This window comes from Fusarium subglutinans (genome assembly GCF_013396075.1).
Source record: "Fusarium subglutinans strain NRRL 66333 chromosome Unknown NRRL66333_c0000350, whole genome shotgun sequence".
In the NCBI taxonomy this organism is placed as follows: domain Eukaryota; kingdom Fungi; phylum Ascomycota; class Sordariomycetes; order Hypocreales; family Nectriaceae; genus Fusarium; species Fusarium subglutinans.
Window position 1 is genome coordinate 1 of NW_023502413.1, and position 16,107 is coordinate 16,107.

General features: G+C 47.5%; 5 protein-coding genes across 5 annotated transcripts; 4 read left to right on the plus strand and 1 right to left on the minus strand.

Moving 5' to 3' along the window:
* Window positions 1-1,263: 1,263 nt before the first annotated feature.
* Window positions 1,264-2,889, plus strand: FSUBG_13503 (uncharacterized protein; the record flags this gene model as incomplete). Its single annotated transcript, XM_036678402.1, has 2 exons — window positions 1,264-1,644; window positions 1,702-2,889. 2 exons carry the CDS (start codon window positions 1,264-1,266, stop codon window positions 2,887-2,889), a joined length of 1,569 nt encoding a protein of 522 aa, XP_036531025.1.
* A 1,271-nt stretch (window positions 2,890-4,160) lies between these two features.
* On the plus strand, window positions 4,161-6,375 carry FSUBG_13504 (actin filament organization app1; the record flags this gene model as incomplete). Its single annotated transcript, XM_036678403.1, has 7 exons — window positions 4,161-4,809; window positions 4,861-5,260; window positions 5,309-5,463; window positions 5,538-5,550; window positions 5,608-5,721; window positions 5,766-5,846; window positions 5,886-6,375. The coding sequence occupies 7 exons, from the start codon at window positions 4,161-4,163 to the stop codon at window positions 6,373-6,375; spliced, it is 1,902 nt and encodes a 633-aa protein (XP_036531026.1).
* Window positions 6,376-6,817: 442 nt separating this feature from the next.
* FSUBG_13505 (DUF636 domain protein) lies at window positions 6,818-7,443 on the plus strand (the record flags this gene model as incomplete). Its single annotated transcript, XM_036678404.1, has 3 exons — window positions 6,818-6,925; window positions 6,980-6,995; window positions 7,049-7,443. The coding sequence occupies 3 exons, from the start codon at window positions 6,818-6,820 to the stop codon at window positions 7,441-7,443; spliced, it is 519 nt and encodes a 172-aa protein (XP_036531027.1).
* Window positions 7,444-8,724: 1,281 nt separating this feature from the next.
* FSUBG_13506 (uncharacterized protein) lies at window positions 8,725-9,608 on the minus strand (the record flags this gene model as incomplete). Its single annotated transcript, XM_036678405.1, has 2 exons — window positions 8,725-9,259; window positions 9,310-9,608. 2 exons carry the CDS (start codon window positions 9,606-9,608, stop codon window positions 8,725-8,727), a joined length of 834 nt encoding a protein of 277 aa, XP_036531028.1.
* A 4,941-nt stretch (window positions 9,609-14,549) lies between these two features.
* On the plus strand, window positions 14,550-15,022 carry FSUBG_13507 (uncharacterized protein; the record flags this gene model as incomplete). The annotated part of the gene is made up of 2 exons (XM_036678406.1): window positions 14,550-14,640; window positions 14,679-15,022. 2 exons carry the CDS (start codon window positions 14,550-14,552, stop codon window positions 15,020-15,022), a joined length of 435 nt encoding a protein of 144 aa, XP_036531029.1.
* Between the last annotated feature and the right edge of the window lie 1,085 nt (window positions 15,023-16,107).

The window sequence follows — 16,107 nt, forward strand, 5'->3', positions numbered from 1 at the left end:
AAGATACTAATAATAGTAATATTAATATCTTTATAATATTATAAAAAAAATATAGTTAAAAAAAAGGTTAAAAAGGTAATTTAGTAATAATTAAAAAAAGCTAGCTCTTTTAGTATACTATAAAAAATTAATATAAAAAAGTAAGATTTTACTGGAATTTAACTAACTAAAATTAGTAATACTAAAAATCCTACTTTAAATATACTATTTTTATTATAAAAAAGGCTTAAAAAATAAAAAAAATAAAAAGTATATATATATTACTAATATTACTATATAAACTTATAGACTTATAAATTAGGACCTTTATAGACTTAAGTTATAGTAATTTTTCCTGACTTATAAGTTAGAAGGTTAGGCTTAAATTAAATAAGCTGACTTGAGTTATTAGGAGCGTTGGACATAACGTTTCTTGTTGGCTTTAATTGTCTCGAGAGATTCAGGAGAGGGAGAGAGAGAGGGAGACAATTCGATGAGATTCGCTAATTCATTCTCTTGGCCACATGGAAATCCACCCTCCAAACAAGGATGCCTCTGATCTCTCGTCTCTGCCTTGTCCTCCCTTTCCTGAATCGCTTTAGGCTCACCACATCCCGCGATACCAAGTCTGTGAGAGGTCTTGGCCACGCAACAAAGTTGTGATGAGAGTCGGCTTGGCAATGACTGTTGCATCGATTTCATCGGAGGCTAGTTTAAGTAGAAGCGTAACCGTTAGACTTATCGACCCCGAGGCGTACCTATCCTTGATAAATCAATCGCTTATTCCCCCATAAATTCTATCCATCATTTCATCTTATTTAACTAAGGTACCTACAGTACAGCCTTATTTTCGCAATAGCCTCTGATCTTGGTCTGTTCCAGGAGCTGCTCCCGTCAACCTCAAACTCCCTCGTCTTGGACCTATCATACATAGCCTTTCCTCTCTCGACAGCATCCCCCCTGAAGCCGTTTCTAGCTCCTCATCCCGTCCTGCTTTCGAAACGCCTCGCTCAAAGTTAATCAGTGCTTCCCACCGGCAACATTCCTCTCAAAACGTGCACTCAATCACTTCGAGAGGCTGCCGGATCATCGGCATAGGATTCGCATTTTCTAGTTCTAGTTCTAGTTCTAGACCTATCCTATTTCTGCAGTATCTACAATTTCTCAGCCACATCGACATTAAACGACATAGGTAGTATACATTTTGCCCATGGCCCACATCAGTACTTAAAATCGCCGTGCCTTTTTCTCTTGTTAGCCGCTTTTACTCGACTCTAGCGCATCATGTTTCAAGCACGATGGAAATCACCAGCAGAGCTCGATCATCAACTCCCAAGTCGCCGCGACAGTCAAGATTCTGTCATGGGTAGACTCGGTGGAAAGAATGTTGTCATCTTTTGCTCTACTCGCGTTTGGCGCGGTGCGCCTAAACATACCCTTCAGTTCGCTGCCCTCTTCCTCACCACCTTTCTGATCTTCGGCGTATTACCAAATCGACTATCAGGTGGACAGCTCAGAAGCGGCTCTACTGGATTGTTTTCTTGGGGTAGATATGAGCCAGAACCCGAATCAAATTTGAGGATCGTGGTGTTTGGATCCCCTGATGTCGTGGGTAATGTCAAAGATCCTCGACGCAAAACATGGACAGAAGAACTATGTGATGAGGTTAGTTACTAAGGTTCGATATTGTGATATCGATCTTACTTACTAACAGATCATTAGCTTAACTGTAGTTCTTATCTCTCATTTGTACCAGATGGTCGACCGAACAGGGGCCTCATCAGCAACGAACTCCATCAAAAAGGCGTCAAAGATCTTCTCAACATCACAAAACACACAGACGTGAAGAAGAAGCCAGCCTTCGACTACAACTTCATTTCTAAACAGTACCCAACTCCAGACAAAGTCCCTGACTTGGCCAGCCAAGTGAAGACCTTCCTTGCGATGCCACCACCTGAAATACCCTCGCGCGAAACGCTCTGGATCTTCAGCTTCGGCACTTGGGAAATCTGGAACATGGCTGCAATGCCAAGGACGAAGTCGGAAGATATTATTACAGACATGGCGAGAGTTATCGTTGACCAGGCTGAAATACTCTACGAGCGATCACTAGACCCAACTTCCATCGCGTACTCGGATTTTTGGACGAATGCGACCGAAACGCAGATAAGAGAGCTGACGGCACCCGGCGCTCTAGATAGTGTCGACAAACGTAAGTTCGAGAGCTTTCGCATTATAGCGCCTATGATATTCGATATATCCTTGACACCGGCGTGGCAAGCTCGACAGGCGCCACCAGCACCCAACAGCGTAGTAGAGCATACCCGAAATGCCGCGGAACTGACCAAGTACTGGAACCAAGAGGTAGATTTTGCAGTTGCTGAGTGGAACGAGAGATCGACCAAGAAACCCCAGAAGCCGGCTTCTGAGGACAAGGCATCAAGCAAGAGCAAGAGAACCGAGAGTGTTGAGCCAGTTGAACACAGCGAAGATACAAAGGACCAGGCGAAGAAGACATACGAGGACGAGCGTGTTATCCAAGCTCCATACCCCATGCGTAACGGGCTGGCGATGGACATTGGAAAGGTGCTTCTCGATGCTATGACAGAGGGTGAGATGCAGCACGCCGCGGTGGTGGATCTGCGAGGACGCGGTACGATGGCACCAAATGCGACGATGCGATTCGCCGATGTCTGGACTTCATGTGTCAAGGCTGACATGTCTGATCTCACTATCGATCCGGACAAGGTCACGGCTGACTGTGCCGTTGAGAACGACCATTTATTCTATGACTCGTTGACGATAAGCGAAAGGGCCATGAAGGGCGCAGTTCAAGCGGTTGTGCAAGAGATCAAAGATGAGCTGTTCAGTGCGCAGAAGAAGAAAGGCTGGTTATACGGGGGATGGTAGTTCGAGCAAGCGTGTATGATCAGTTGGGTTTCAGTTTGCATTTGACATTACATTGCATTGCATTGCATTGGTATTGGTTGATACCCGGTGGTTAGAGACATGGAAATGCATATATGATTAAAGACAGGATGGGTGGATGGATGGATGGATGGCGTTTAGGAGTAAACAGAATCGCTTTATTGAAAAGATGGAGAACGAATTAGCTACCGTACAAGTGCCAATACGAATCTGACAACCCTGTGAGCCCCATCAGTGGCTACAAAGTCTGTTCTTGACGTACGGGCCGAACCTGGAGGGACTAACAAGGGGCTCACCCGAGGCCGAGATCGCCGGGTAGATGCTGGATCTAGTCGGGACGGAGACCATAAAACGTGAAGATCGGTAGGGGAGAGATTAAGTTAAAGTTGGTTGATCACCAAAGAGGTGAACTCTAACCTGCAGGATTTAAATGTCCGTCCTTGTCCTGGCTTGGCCTGGCTATGCATTACCTAGACGGCCATCTCGTGATCCAACAGTCTACCTACCATGGTAGGTATCTACAGTCGAGTCCAGTTAAGGATGTGACGTAATACGGCAGTTGACCTAACCCCTGTAACCTCGATCGATCACTACAAGGGTCCTCTCTCGCCTGGCAAATCCAACACCCGAGAGGTCAACTGCAAATATGATGCCAACATGAACATAGGGCACTCTAATTAATGCCCTCCGACTCCTGTTTTTGTCAGAATTATAGCATAGCCCACTGCAAGCCACACTCAAACGGTCCAATCTTGGCTTTGGACAGGTCATTCTTCTAGGCATAGCGCCCACGCGGGTAAATCTCCACCCCCACAAGCCTAGGAGATCGGCGTCGCTAGTATCACGCAGCGACGTCACAAGTCCAAGACCTTAAACAAAGCACGTCGCAGCCTCTATAAACGATTTGACCTTCATATGAGGTCACGTACATTAAAGCCAAGACCCGAGCTGCTGGCAAGTCCTTAACACACGCGCTTTCCTCCTGTGACTGAGACCCTGAACCTTCTATTCTCTTGTTAATCCATGAGACCGCCTTCTCGAGAACAAGATACCTTGAATATAAAACATTGTCTCGCTGCCTATTTTTTGCACTTTCACGCCCTGAAACCTGACCTAGACATCCACGAGACCTTGCGGCTCCTGATACAGCCTCACTGTCCCTAGGACTCATACAGCACGAGACCTCATTTGCCTTCCCAAGGCAACGCATCCTACCTATATTATATATCTTTAGCTCGTTGTCGCATTCCAAGATGGCGGACAAACTAGACTTTGATCCTAGCGCTTTCGCAGCCGATATGCAACTGCGCACTCGAAAGACCCGAAACTTTGACAAGATCGAGCACGATCTGCCCGATCCCAAATCCGCCGCTTTTCAAAAGACACAAGCTGCTGCGCTCTCAGCACCTGTCAATGTCTCAGCGTGGCTCTCCCGCTTTGCGCAATGGAACCCCTTCGGAAAAGCCGTCGATGCTGGCGACATAGTGTGGTTGATGGATAACACAGCGTACCAAAACCCTGAGACCGACCAGTGGGAAGCTGAGTTTGTCGCTGCAGTTTTTGAGAACGAGCCCAAGTGTCGCGTGGCGGATATAGTGTCTGGAATTGCTTCAACGTTGGGGTTGGCGGACGATGCGGCTGAGCGCGATGTTATCGAGAAGAGAATCATTCCGTTCCTCTGGGATATTCAAGCAGCGAGGGTTTTCTGGATCGAGCATAAGAAGAAGGAGATTAAGTTGGGACCGACGAGTATTAATGGTATCACGACGAGCGTTGAGCCTCTCCATCACGCGCATAAGGGGTCGGTAGTTGATGCTACAGCGTTGGTACCTCAAGGCACCCAAGGCCTTCATGACATGCAGACTTACTACGCCGGACCTGAGGGCTGGGCCATCATATCCGGTATGTTCCTTTGATCATTGCCTATCAGCCATACAGACTAACATGGCTCAGATGTCGACGACACCATCAAAGTCACCTTGACCAGCGATCCACTAGGCATCCTCAAGACCACCTTTGTCGACGAGCCAACACCAGTGCCTGGGATGCCAGAGCTCTACTCAGAACTTCAGACTCTTCTCCCCCGCGATACTCCTTGGTTCTACCTCTCAGCATCCCCATACAACCTGTACCCCCTTCTTCGAGAATTCCGAGACCGCTACTTCCCGCAAGGCACATTGATCCTCCGAGATTCGAGTTGGCGCACGATAGCAGGCCTGCTGTCGGCGCTAACAATGGGAACTGAGGAGTACAAGGCAGATCGCATGAAGAAGATTCACTCGTGGTTACCAAAGAGAAAGCTCATTCTGATCGGTGATTCAACACAATCCGATCCCGAGGCATATGGCGAAACGTAAGTAGCCCGCACTAATACAGTACCTCTTTACTGATTCCCTTGTAGCTATCGAACATTCCCAGGCTGGGTCAAGATGATACTCATTCGCAAGGCCACAGACGTCGCTGCTATTGGCATTGAAGAGAAGAACCGGCTGGAGAGATTTGAAAAGGCATTCAAAAATGTACCGGTTGAAGCGTGGCATGTTTTTGAGGAACCGAGTGAGTGTAGGAACATTGTTCGGGATGTTGTGCGCAAGAGGGCGTAAGAGATTGTTATATTATATTCACTATAGGCGATGGGATTATGTGAGAAGGACGTAGAGTGTTGTATAGCTGTACACGATGCGCAATGGATTATCATAGAGGGGCCAAGCTGTTGATCAGAAACAAGGCTGGTGGCATGTTGCACCCAATCACAACAAACGGCGGATCAATGCTGAGCCAACATACAGAAGCTGATATTACATATATGTTGAGGTAGCCACTAATTGATCGGCAAATAACTTGGCTTGCTATTTTAGGCATGTCCTAGTGTTATCAACATCTATTGACGTCGCTGCCCGAGTCCCATCTTCGGGGTTCATTCTTACTTGCAAACGAGCGTAAGTCACACTTCTTGTGCTCACTGCCACTGTTACTAGTGGCCATACTGCTACTAGCTTTGAGGAAGGTAAAAAAATTCTTTACCAGACAAATACTTTCAAGTTTAAAGCAATGGATGAACTTATGGAGTTTCAAAGTTATCAGATTGCTCCTGATCTGAATCATTTACTCACGCACATCAATACCCCAGTATCGATCAAATTCAGCGACCTGGTCTGCTATGGAAGCGAACTTGGAAGGACAGGGAGACCACAAACCCTCAACTTCACAATGATGTGCCATACTCTGTCAGAGATGAAGCAGGAGCTCAACCTGCGCTTTCATGTGTATATGAGCAACGGGGAACCATGGCCCAGACACACTGCTGAGAGCAAGAGACTTGCAGGCCAGGCTACCAAGTTCGGAGTTGAGACTCTTGTTGGCAACGGGCGGGTCACTTGTGTAATTGATGGCTGTGGCATGGATGGCTTCCCGGAACTTGTCAAGAGAATATGGTCGGAAAAGCTAGAAGGGGGGGTTGAAGCTTAGAATGTGTCGTCACAAGCCCTCAGAGCCGCTATAACTCGTCTTCTGAGGGGGGAACAAGATGGCGACTCTTGAACTAATAGTGAAGAGGAATGGCAGTGATGGGCAGCAGTACTTGGAAGGAGACTTTAGTCCCCGTCTACAGACGAATCCCATAGTAGACCCTTGGCCTCAATTATCTCTAACTAGCGCACTCTCGCATCATCCTTTTCATAATTTCCCAATGTACAACGTTGACCAGAGTCGATAGTGCACAACATCTTCATGTGTCTGTGCGAATCATGATTGGCTGTCTTGAATGCACGGGGATATCATCCAATCGGTTCTGATTCCTCATACACATCAACGCCTAAACCGACGACCTTTCGGTTTTCATGTCAACGACCATCGACTGTAATATGTTCTAACCCCCCACATCATATATTACGCACACTCAAAGATCATCATGAGCGATAAGGACCAAGATACCCCTTCTGTTATCACAGGTGGATGTCTCTGTGGTGCTATTCGGTACACTGTCAACTTTGACCAAGAGTACCCATGGCCACCAATTGTGAGTTGTGCTTGTATTATCTCTAATCACTTGAGCTAACTCACTTGCACACAGTCATCAGCATGCCAATGTATGTCTATTTCTACCAAGAGACTCCAAGATAACTAGCAAACACAAAAACAGGTACCATGTGTCGCAAGTGGACATCTTCCCTGGTCGCCCAATTCCTTGTGATATCCCCCAAACAAATCAGTCCAGCACTAAACACTTTCCTGTCCTTCAAAGAGTACATGTCCTCCCCAGGTCGATTCCGAGGCTTCTGTGGTGACTGCGGCACGTCGATCGCATGGCGCTCAGCGGATTACACCCCAATATTTGATCTGTATTTGGGGACGCTGGATGAGAATTACCTGGTCGGAGATGGCGTCGTGGCTAAGACCCTTGCAACTCCAAACGGGACGCAGTACTGGCTGCAGAACGCCGTTCATGGTGTTACTGATGTGCTTGAGGGCGGGAAGAAATACAGTGAAGAAGGTCCCGACGGTATTCGTGACGCAGAAGATTTCAGTAACCTGTGAGGACTACGGAAATCTGGCGATTTATTGCGGCACACAAACGAGATGTGAGGACCCAAAGTCTTTATCATCTTCTTCACCTCTTCCCCAAAGGCGAGGGGTATGATGAAGACAGCAGCACTCAGCTTCGGAAGTGCGAGAAATCGACGGTGTCGGATGCTACGTTGAAGTAGAATGTGTTAAGTTGATAAAAGAGGTATACTCCCTCGTTGAAGCTGTCCAAATCAGTCGATCTATCACCATGGAAATTCATAAGAATACGCTTACGCCACTTTACAGGCTAAGAGTATGTTGGTGTGTATTTTCCCGCCATGTAGACATGACGTTAGACCTTCGAAACCACGGATTCCTCGTTCGTGTGTAATATGAATAGTGAGAGATCCCAGAAGCTCGCGGTAGATAAGCTGCCTAATATCGTATTGAGCTTGGTGGAGAATAGGGACTTCTGGGGAGCCTCCATAAATTGCTGCAGTCGAGGTGATTGCATGATTAAGGTAGGAAGACCTTGGTCTTGGTGGATGAAAAGAAGTTTGGCTATGCTTCCACAAGCTAAATGGCACTTGGGCCAGTGTAATCTTGGGATGTAAGTGGTTGTACCAAGCATCTTTGCTTCATCAGGTACATACCGTTTCAGATGTCTGACTTGACAGTTGACAGTCGAGGTTGGCTCAGAGAGGCTTTCCGGTGTTGATGGTTGTGAGGAAATCCAGAAACAGAAGGATAAGGAGAACATGAAAATGAAAATGCAAAAAAGAGGAAAATGGAAAGACGGAAAACGAAATGAACAATAGGTCATATTTTGAGGTAGCGAAGGAGCGCAGATTGTCCATTAACAAAGAGTTTGTGGCAAAGGATGAAGGAGACATCTCTGTTGAAATCACGCCGTGCACGGCTGAGTTTTGGAAACAAATTCTTCATGATAATCCTAATCGACATGCAAACTGGAACAGCTACCAGCTAATATTGACGTATAAAACTAGGTAAAGCTATCACTGCACTGTCAGTAGTGACCACTCGCGATCCAAAGCGTTGGATTTCGTCCACATAGCTTCGATATTAAGAAGATCCACGTCATTTACTAAGAACCCCAGCTACCTCTGTTGTTCAAACCAATAGTATATACTACACGAGAAGGTAACTCTCAACGCCTCTCAACCCATCCGCCATATTCGCTACTGTTGCGTCAGGATCTAGCACTGAATACATGTCTCGACCCCTGGATAGATCCGCCACTCCCGGCCTTTCAATTCACCTTCTAGTGCATACTTGTCTTTTAGTATGGTATTAGAAGTTCCCTCGCGTGGGAAATACGACGAGGCCGTAATTCTCGTCATCAGACTCTGGGCCTTCTTCCTCAGAATTGCCTTCGGGTTCGTGTTCGAACTGGCAGAAAGTCTTTTGCCAAGGATACCATTCACGTTCTTTCTCCCTTTCCACAAACATCCCCAATATCCCCGGCAGCCAAAGTTCAAGCATCGACACCGAGCTTTCGTCCAGAGCATACAGAAACTCTTTCACCCTGTCCAACATCTTGTCCGCGACATCAAAGTCAAAATAGCCATCATTATCGTTGAATATGAGGTGCTGTATGTCGACTCGGACCTCCAAGTCTTTTTTGAGTGAGGTGAGGGGCATCAGAGCTGTAAGTCGGTAGAAGTCAACATAATAGCTGTCGTAATGGTTGTGCCGGAGGTATAATTTGAGACACTTGATATACTTTTGCTTGGTGGTAACCCAAGAGCTGAACATGGTATAATCTTGCAGATCATCGAACATGAAGTGGTTGGTACCATAGAGCACATGGAGGCCGCTTTGAAAGCTACAGCGTGTCAGTCTTGGTTCGGAGATGCTATTGTTTGGTTTGCTCACGCCCACTTGCAGGTGAACATAACGTTCGCAGAAAGGTAACACCATTTGTGGTCTTTTTCTGAATGTCGATGCACAAGAGCTCCCCTGCCTTTTCTGCAGACGCAGTGACACCATCCCGGGACCTTTGAAGGATTAGGGCGACCCTCGCGTTTGAACTGATCCTTGCTTTGATGAAACTTGATATGCACGACTGACTCTCCAAAGAGGTAGATGAAAATTTGGCGCCTGAGTTCCGGGGGCAGCTTCCCAAAGAGCGAGGAGTTTTCCTGGGAATTACCCTTTTCAAATTCGGGACCCATAGTGATGAGGTTCGTGGGGTTTTTGCGGTGTTGACGGTGATGCGAGAAAGAAGAGATGGAGGAGAGAGATGGAGAGGCGTGAGGAAGAGAGTGACGGGAAGAACTTATAAACATTTGCGGCTCATCCACCAAACAGGCGGGTCCGCCAGTGTTTGCCAGTGCTTGAACATGCCGAGTTAACGTATCTATCATTTATGCCTATAGGATGCCTTGCTTCCTTCATTCAAATTCACTGGAAATCAGTTGCTCACATTGCTACATCACGCTTACTTACCTACCCTTCGATTAGATGCTAGTGAATTCAGTCACATTATTCCCTAAGAACTTCTGTCAGACCATCACTTTGAGCCAGCCTCGCTGTCAGTCGTTTAAGGGGCAACTTTCATGCTGCATCTGGGTTTTCAAAACCACTACTTCAGCTCTAAACATACCAACCACATCAAATGGCATGCGCGGGAGCATAACCCTAACATTTATTTGTAAATATAACTTTTTCTTCATCTCTGTGGTTCTCTATAATGCAGCTCGCAAATTATTCATTCGAACCTGAGGCTGTCCTCTTCTCCTAAGAACAATACGGACCATACTTAAGACCAATCCTCACCTGTAAGTCAATCCGGCATTATTTACTGATCAGTACTAATGGTTTTAATAGCTGCACGCCGCCTCGTCTAAGTGGTCATCCAGCTCAGATTCTACACACTATGGCAGTCCCATCGGAAGAGATCGTGCCCATTCACGAAGCTCGGCTGGAAGCTTCAATGGCATATATTTCGAGCTTTTTACTCATTCCAGAGTCTGCATTAATCTATCCAACTCCAAGTAATCAAAAACTTATTTCTATTATCTTAAACTGACTAGTTGCTGACGCTACCGCAAATGCAATAGGAGTTCACCTTCTCGAGTGCCCGATGAGTATCGTCTACTGTCAAGGTCCCGGCAATGCCTGGAGGGAATGAATCTTATCTTGACATATCAAAAAGTGTGAGATCCCCCCTGTTGTTGTACTACCTACCAGGAAAGTATTAACATAGTTTCCGTCTAGGTAGAACGAGACTCTCGCAATCCTCTTCTGCAGTACTCTGGTTTTCCACGATCTAAAGCAATGTCATCTTTACGTACATCACCATCCCTTCAGAGAAAATTGTTAAAGAGACCATATAATTCGAGAATCTATTACTCTTTCTTCAAGCTAAGCAAGCCAAGGGGCATTTCTCAGCTTAAATAGCGACATCATATCTTTCCTGGACCTCTTTGTAACGACCTATTTACACCCTTGCGTGGAAAACTCTCCATCTCAATGGTATCCAGGAAAATACACCGACACTGAGTACGATTCACACCTGTGACCAAAGAGAGCTTCTTGGACTCACTCCAGCGGTTTATATTCCGGTCTACGATACGAGGTCTTGTCGTCTTGCCGGGAAAATTGAGGAAGCCAGTACACGATATGTCCGCGATGTGCTTTCAGGATGATACCAAACATGGCCTGAATCCACGACTGGCTGGTCCCAATAGTTGGAATGGAGGGCTTAGATATCCATGGATGGTAGGATGTTTACTGGCCTTCAGTGTAAGTCGAGATGACTTCAGTGACAGCGGCATTTGTAGTTGATTACAGGGGGGTGCTGCGGGGAAGTTGAGGATATGATTGGTAGAAACTCGTTATCTTATCGGACTAGAGGGGTACCAGCACACAGACAGAGATTTCTGTGAATTTGTCCAATTCTGATGAAGTGTAAGGGAGTGAGAGCAACAATACGGTTATTCTGTTGTCAATTGCCTGTCAACCATTCTTTTATTCTTTTCATCGTTTATAGCACAAATCAAAATACTAGCCTGACTATCAATGTCAAAGAGGTCCAGCAATGCATTCACGGCACATGGACAGTGTCATCACATACAAAAGCTTTTAAAAGATGAAAAGTCGAGGTTCGAGCTCAAAGTTTCCACCATGAGAGGAAACCTCCTCCTTCGATTTCACGTGCCAGCGGAATTACCCCAAGAGGACAAGGAGCGGGAACTTGATGTGAGGCACGAAATAAGCTAACCCAACAGATCCAATGGGAGCTCTCAAAGCGACACGATGCATGGAATAGAACAAGCACAGACCACTCATTCCACGCCCGATGCCGGATCCCGGTGTAAGCGCTCTCGAGAAGACAGTGAAAGTGAGGTTAATAAAGGCGAAGAAGGAGGATCAAGATTGGCAATGGATGGAAGATCGGGCCTTTTGGCTTTGGACGTATTACGCGAGGTCAATTTCACCTAAAGAGTCGAGTCTGTCTGTCTGTCTACTAATCCAGAATTAGTAGTCTTGTCTGCAGAGAAGAGCATCGGGATTAGATGCCATTCTCATATGTCGTGAACAATAATTCAGACCTATGCAAACAAGAACTTCAAACTAGCAATCATTATATAATAACTTCCTTCAAATTGAAGAATCTGTCGGACTCTCCTACCAAATCCACCACGTTCAATGTTATTAGCGATGCTTCCCCAGCGAGATGCGACTCGGACAGTGGAGGTTGGGTACGTATCTTTTTTTTTTTAACTCATGAAAACCACATGTAATCTGAATCTGTCATAGCCTGTTCTGGACACGCGATTGGTCAAAACACCATCTTGATTCAGAGATATCAACTTTTTTATTTTTCAACAGCATCAATCACATCAACTGCAAAGACCAAAGACCAAAGACCGCGGGGGGAATAATGCCACATCTTACGATTTGGACATCAGGTAATTAAAATGAGTGTTTAGTCCACTTGTCCTCGTTCTGTCATAGTCTTGAGTCGTGAGTAGTAAACAAATGAGTACTCCGTATGTACTATGTAACTCCAAATGCCATTATCAATCAAGATGATTTCCAATGCTCGCTGAATCCTTCGCTATTCGGCATTACCACTACCCCCGTATTACCTACCTACCTCTCTCCTCTGGCCGGCCCTCCTCTCCAATTTGTAACGCTGGTCTTTTCACGCTTGTATGTCGGCGTCTTAGGCCCTACATTAGCTCTGCCTGGACCATGTGTCTCCGCTCCTCTCCGCTCCGCATAGAGCGGCAGCTAAACTCACCCAGCGCAACAACGTTTCGCGTTCGGAGTCCGGACCAGGGGGAAGCACCTCAATTACGTAGGTAGGGTCCAGCAATGACATGGACGTGGCCTTAGCTTTTATTTCCCTTGGGGCCTTTGGTAGGTGAGATCGCGTCAATGGCCAGCCTCGGATGGCACGGACACGGCACGGAGCTCTTCGCTTGCGCTGTACAGACCAGCATAGCCATGTGCTGTAGCCGGTAGCAGATGTACATATGTACGAGAGAGCGAGTGTAGCAGAGGACAGGACCCTCCAGCCTCGTCTTGACTTGAGAAACGATCGTCACTCGCAGACGCGCCCATTTGTCCGCTTTCTAAGGTTAGGTAGTCTCTAGTCTACCCACCTCCTCCACCAACCACACCTTCAAGACTCTCCCCCGGACGCCGTGCCCCAGACGAGCATTCTCTCCCAAAGAGGCAATGTGTGTTCCCCTGCGCAAACGAACCTCTTGAGTTTCTATTGCCAACCCCGGAGGAACGGCGAAGGGGGTGTATGGATGGTAAGCCTGGGGCGGAAAGGGGGAGAGCTTCTCCAACCAAGTGCCATGATGTCCAAGACGGCAAATGGTAGATGATCAAGGTGTGTGCATCGGGATGTAAACTCGCAGTCAAGATGGTAGCCATGTTCGGAGTTTGGGGTAGTGGTGAATAGCATCAAGTTGGGCATTATTATTTAGCTACTCCAACTTTCGGTTCGGTTCGAGGATGCCGGTGACTTTGCTTATGGTGCCTGGAGTTATCGGTTCGGGGATTTGTCTTGGCTCTACTCCGTAGTGTCTACTATTCACCTTTGACCTCAAGGTGAAGACGGCTGCTTAACCCCGTTGATTCAAGGTGATAGACCACGCCATTCCGCCCAACTCCGGTCGTTAACCCCAGACATCTATTGCCTGGAGACGGTATATCCGCCGACGGCATCAATGACCGACCTGTTTCGACTCATGCAAGATGGGTTTTGTGGAGGGACGATCATCATCCTCTCTCAGCTTATGATCAACCTCCTTGAGGCCGTCCATCGGAGACTGTCACAAGTAAATCTAGTCTCTCATGGCAAATGCAAACGCAAGTGAATGCACATGCGAGGTAGCGGAGTCTTTGGCCCTGTTGTTGCTGTAGCTGTAGCATCCCATGCCCCCCCCCATGTCGATATCCCACGTCTTTGGGCAACTCTATCGTTAGATGTCTCTGCTGTGCCACTGGGAAAAGTGAAAGTCAACAAACTCATCCCACTCTTTTACTTTGTTCGGGCAGAATTGCTTCTGATTTCTGGGTGTGGGTAACGTGTTGTTCTGTGGACATGCAGCTCAATGCCACCAATTGTGGCCTGTTTTTTTTTTTTACTCTCTTTCTGGCTTGGTCGTGTCGAGGTTTTTTTCCTGGTGGATGTGGGCTCCCAACTTTTTAGCTCGCTTGGGCCCAGTTCGCGCCATTTCGACGGGACTGCCACTAACAGAAGCCACTAGCAGTTCCCTGTAAGTGACCTGAGTATCTGTGCGTTGCGTGCGTGGGTTACCATACCACACGCTTCGGCGCGGTACAACCTGGACCTGGACTGACTGGGCTGGGCTGGACTGGACTGGGCTTGGCTGAGAGTTACCTTGGCCTGAGCTAGCTAACTTCCATTCACTCCATCCCATCCAACCCAAAAAATTCCTCAAATACATAATCGCGCCCTCTCCCACGCTCGTCTCTTACTTTAACCCTTCCCTCCTCTTCCTTCTCCTCAATCCAATTGCATTTCTTCTTTCTCATATCTCATCTTAGCAAGCCGCCCGCTCTTCCACTCCTCGACCTCATCAACGTCTACCGAACTATCCCGACCAACCACCTAAACAACCGTCACAATGTTCTCTGCTACTCGTGCCCTCCGACAGGCTGCTGTCCACGCCGAGCGTACTCCTCTCATCAAGTTCCTCGGTCCCCGAACCATTCCTTGTATGTCAACCCGCTGGTATTGAGCAATACCGTTATAGCACAAACTAACACCGTCCTCTCCGCAGCCAACCTCGACCACACCCCCAAGCCTCACCCTGCCTCCGGAGTCGAGAAGCTCCCCGAGTCCTGGTCCGGCTACGGAAACGGCGATGCTGCCACCACCCACAAGTCCTTCAGCTCCTACCGCGACCATGTCCAGCAGCACGGTCCTCTCCAGAAGTCTGGCTTCGGCGGAACCCCCGCTGCCTCCCTTGGCTCCGTCAAGCCTCCTCAAGGCGTTGCCTTTGACGTCTCTGAGCTCCCCACTCGCTTCCACCGCGCTCCCCTCAACGCCGCTGAGATCGAGGCTATCGAGTCCGGCGGCGCTGCTCTCTTCGGTTAAATATGTCTCCCGCCACAGGCGAGGAGTTATAGGTGGAGCGGTGGGATGAAAAGAAAAAAGACGGGATGAACGAATGAATGCATAGCCTATGATGACGCGCAGATTATGACGAGAGCCAGAGCCTACTGCCTGGAGCGCATATCCTGCACGGCGTGGTATACGGGGACGCCGAGTGGCCATGCACATAGTGATCAACTTCACTGTGCATTTCAGGGAGGGGTACGCATCCCTTCCCATCGATACATGCAGAACAGGACGACGCTTCCAGTTGCAATTCACATCGAGATATCACTTAGGGCACTACGGTACTATGCCGCCAGGAGCGTCATATGAAACAAGGGCTAGTATATGCACCACGAAAGAGGGAGAAAACGGGAAAAAGCAAATAAGTCGGGGTTTTAACATAGAGAATACCTACCCCCCCCCCCGGGCTCCGGAGAACTCCGTGCTTTTTGTTCTCGACTGGCGTCAACGCCATTTCTTTCTGTATATTTGAGAGACCTACCTGCGAAGCTTTAACAGCAAGCAAGGAGCACCAGAGCACCACGGCGTTAAGCAAAGGAGTTCTTTTGGTAGAAATATTCAATACCAGGGAAAAAAGTCTATACTATTACATCTACGTCCTATCTGTGATATGTCGTGAGTGTGATGTCTCGCCATGTGTTTAGAGCGTCATGACAAGTATGCAACATGACATGCCACTCGCCCTGGTCAACAGGCGTTGTACAATCCTTGGCACCTGTAGAACCCGTCTTCTCGCGAACTATTCTCTTGGTTTATTTCCAGGGGGTTTCCAGTCGGCTCATACCCGGGCCCGGCAGCTCTTCTTAATCTTCCTCTTCACCTGAGAAGATTTTCATTTACAGTTTCGTAGTGTCCACCGGCGTCTACTCTAAGTCAATTGAAGAGGCTCCATTTTGCTTCTCTATCTGGGGAAATACATACATGATTCAGTTCCCGGTTCCGGCTCCGGCACCGGGATTTTCATGAGTACCTATGTAGTTAAAGTCAAAAATAAATTAATAACCCGAACTCCACATGGAGAATTGGAGAAGGACGGAATCGATGAATGACGATGTTTTGAC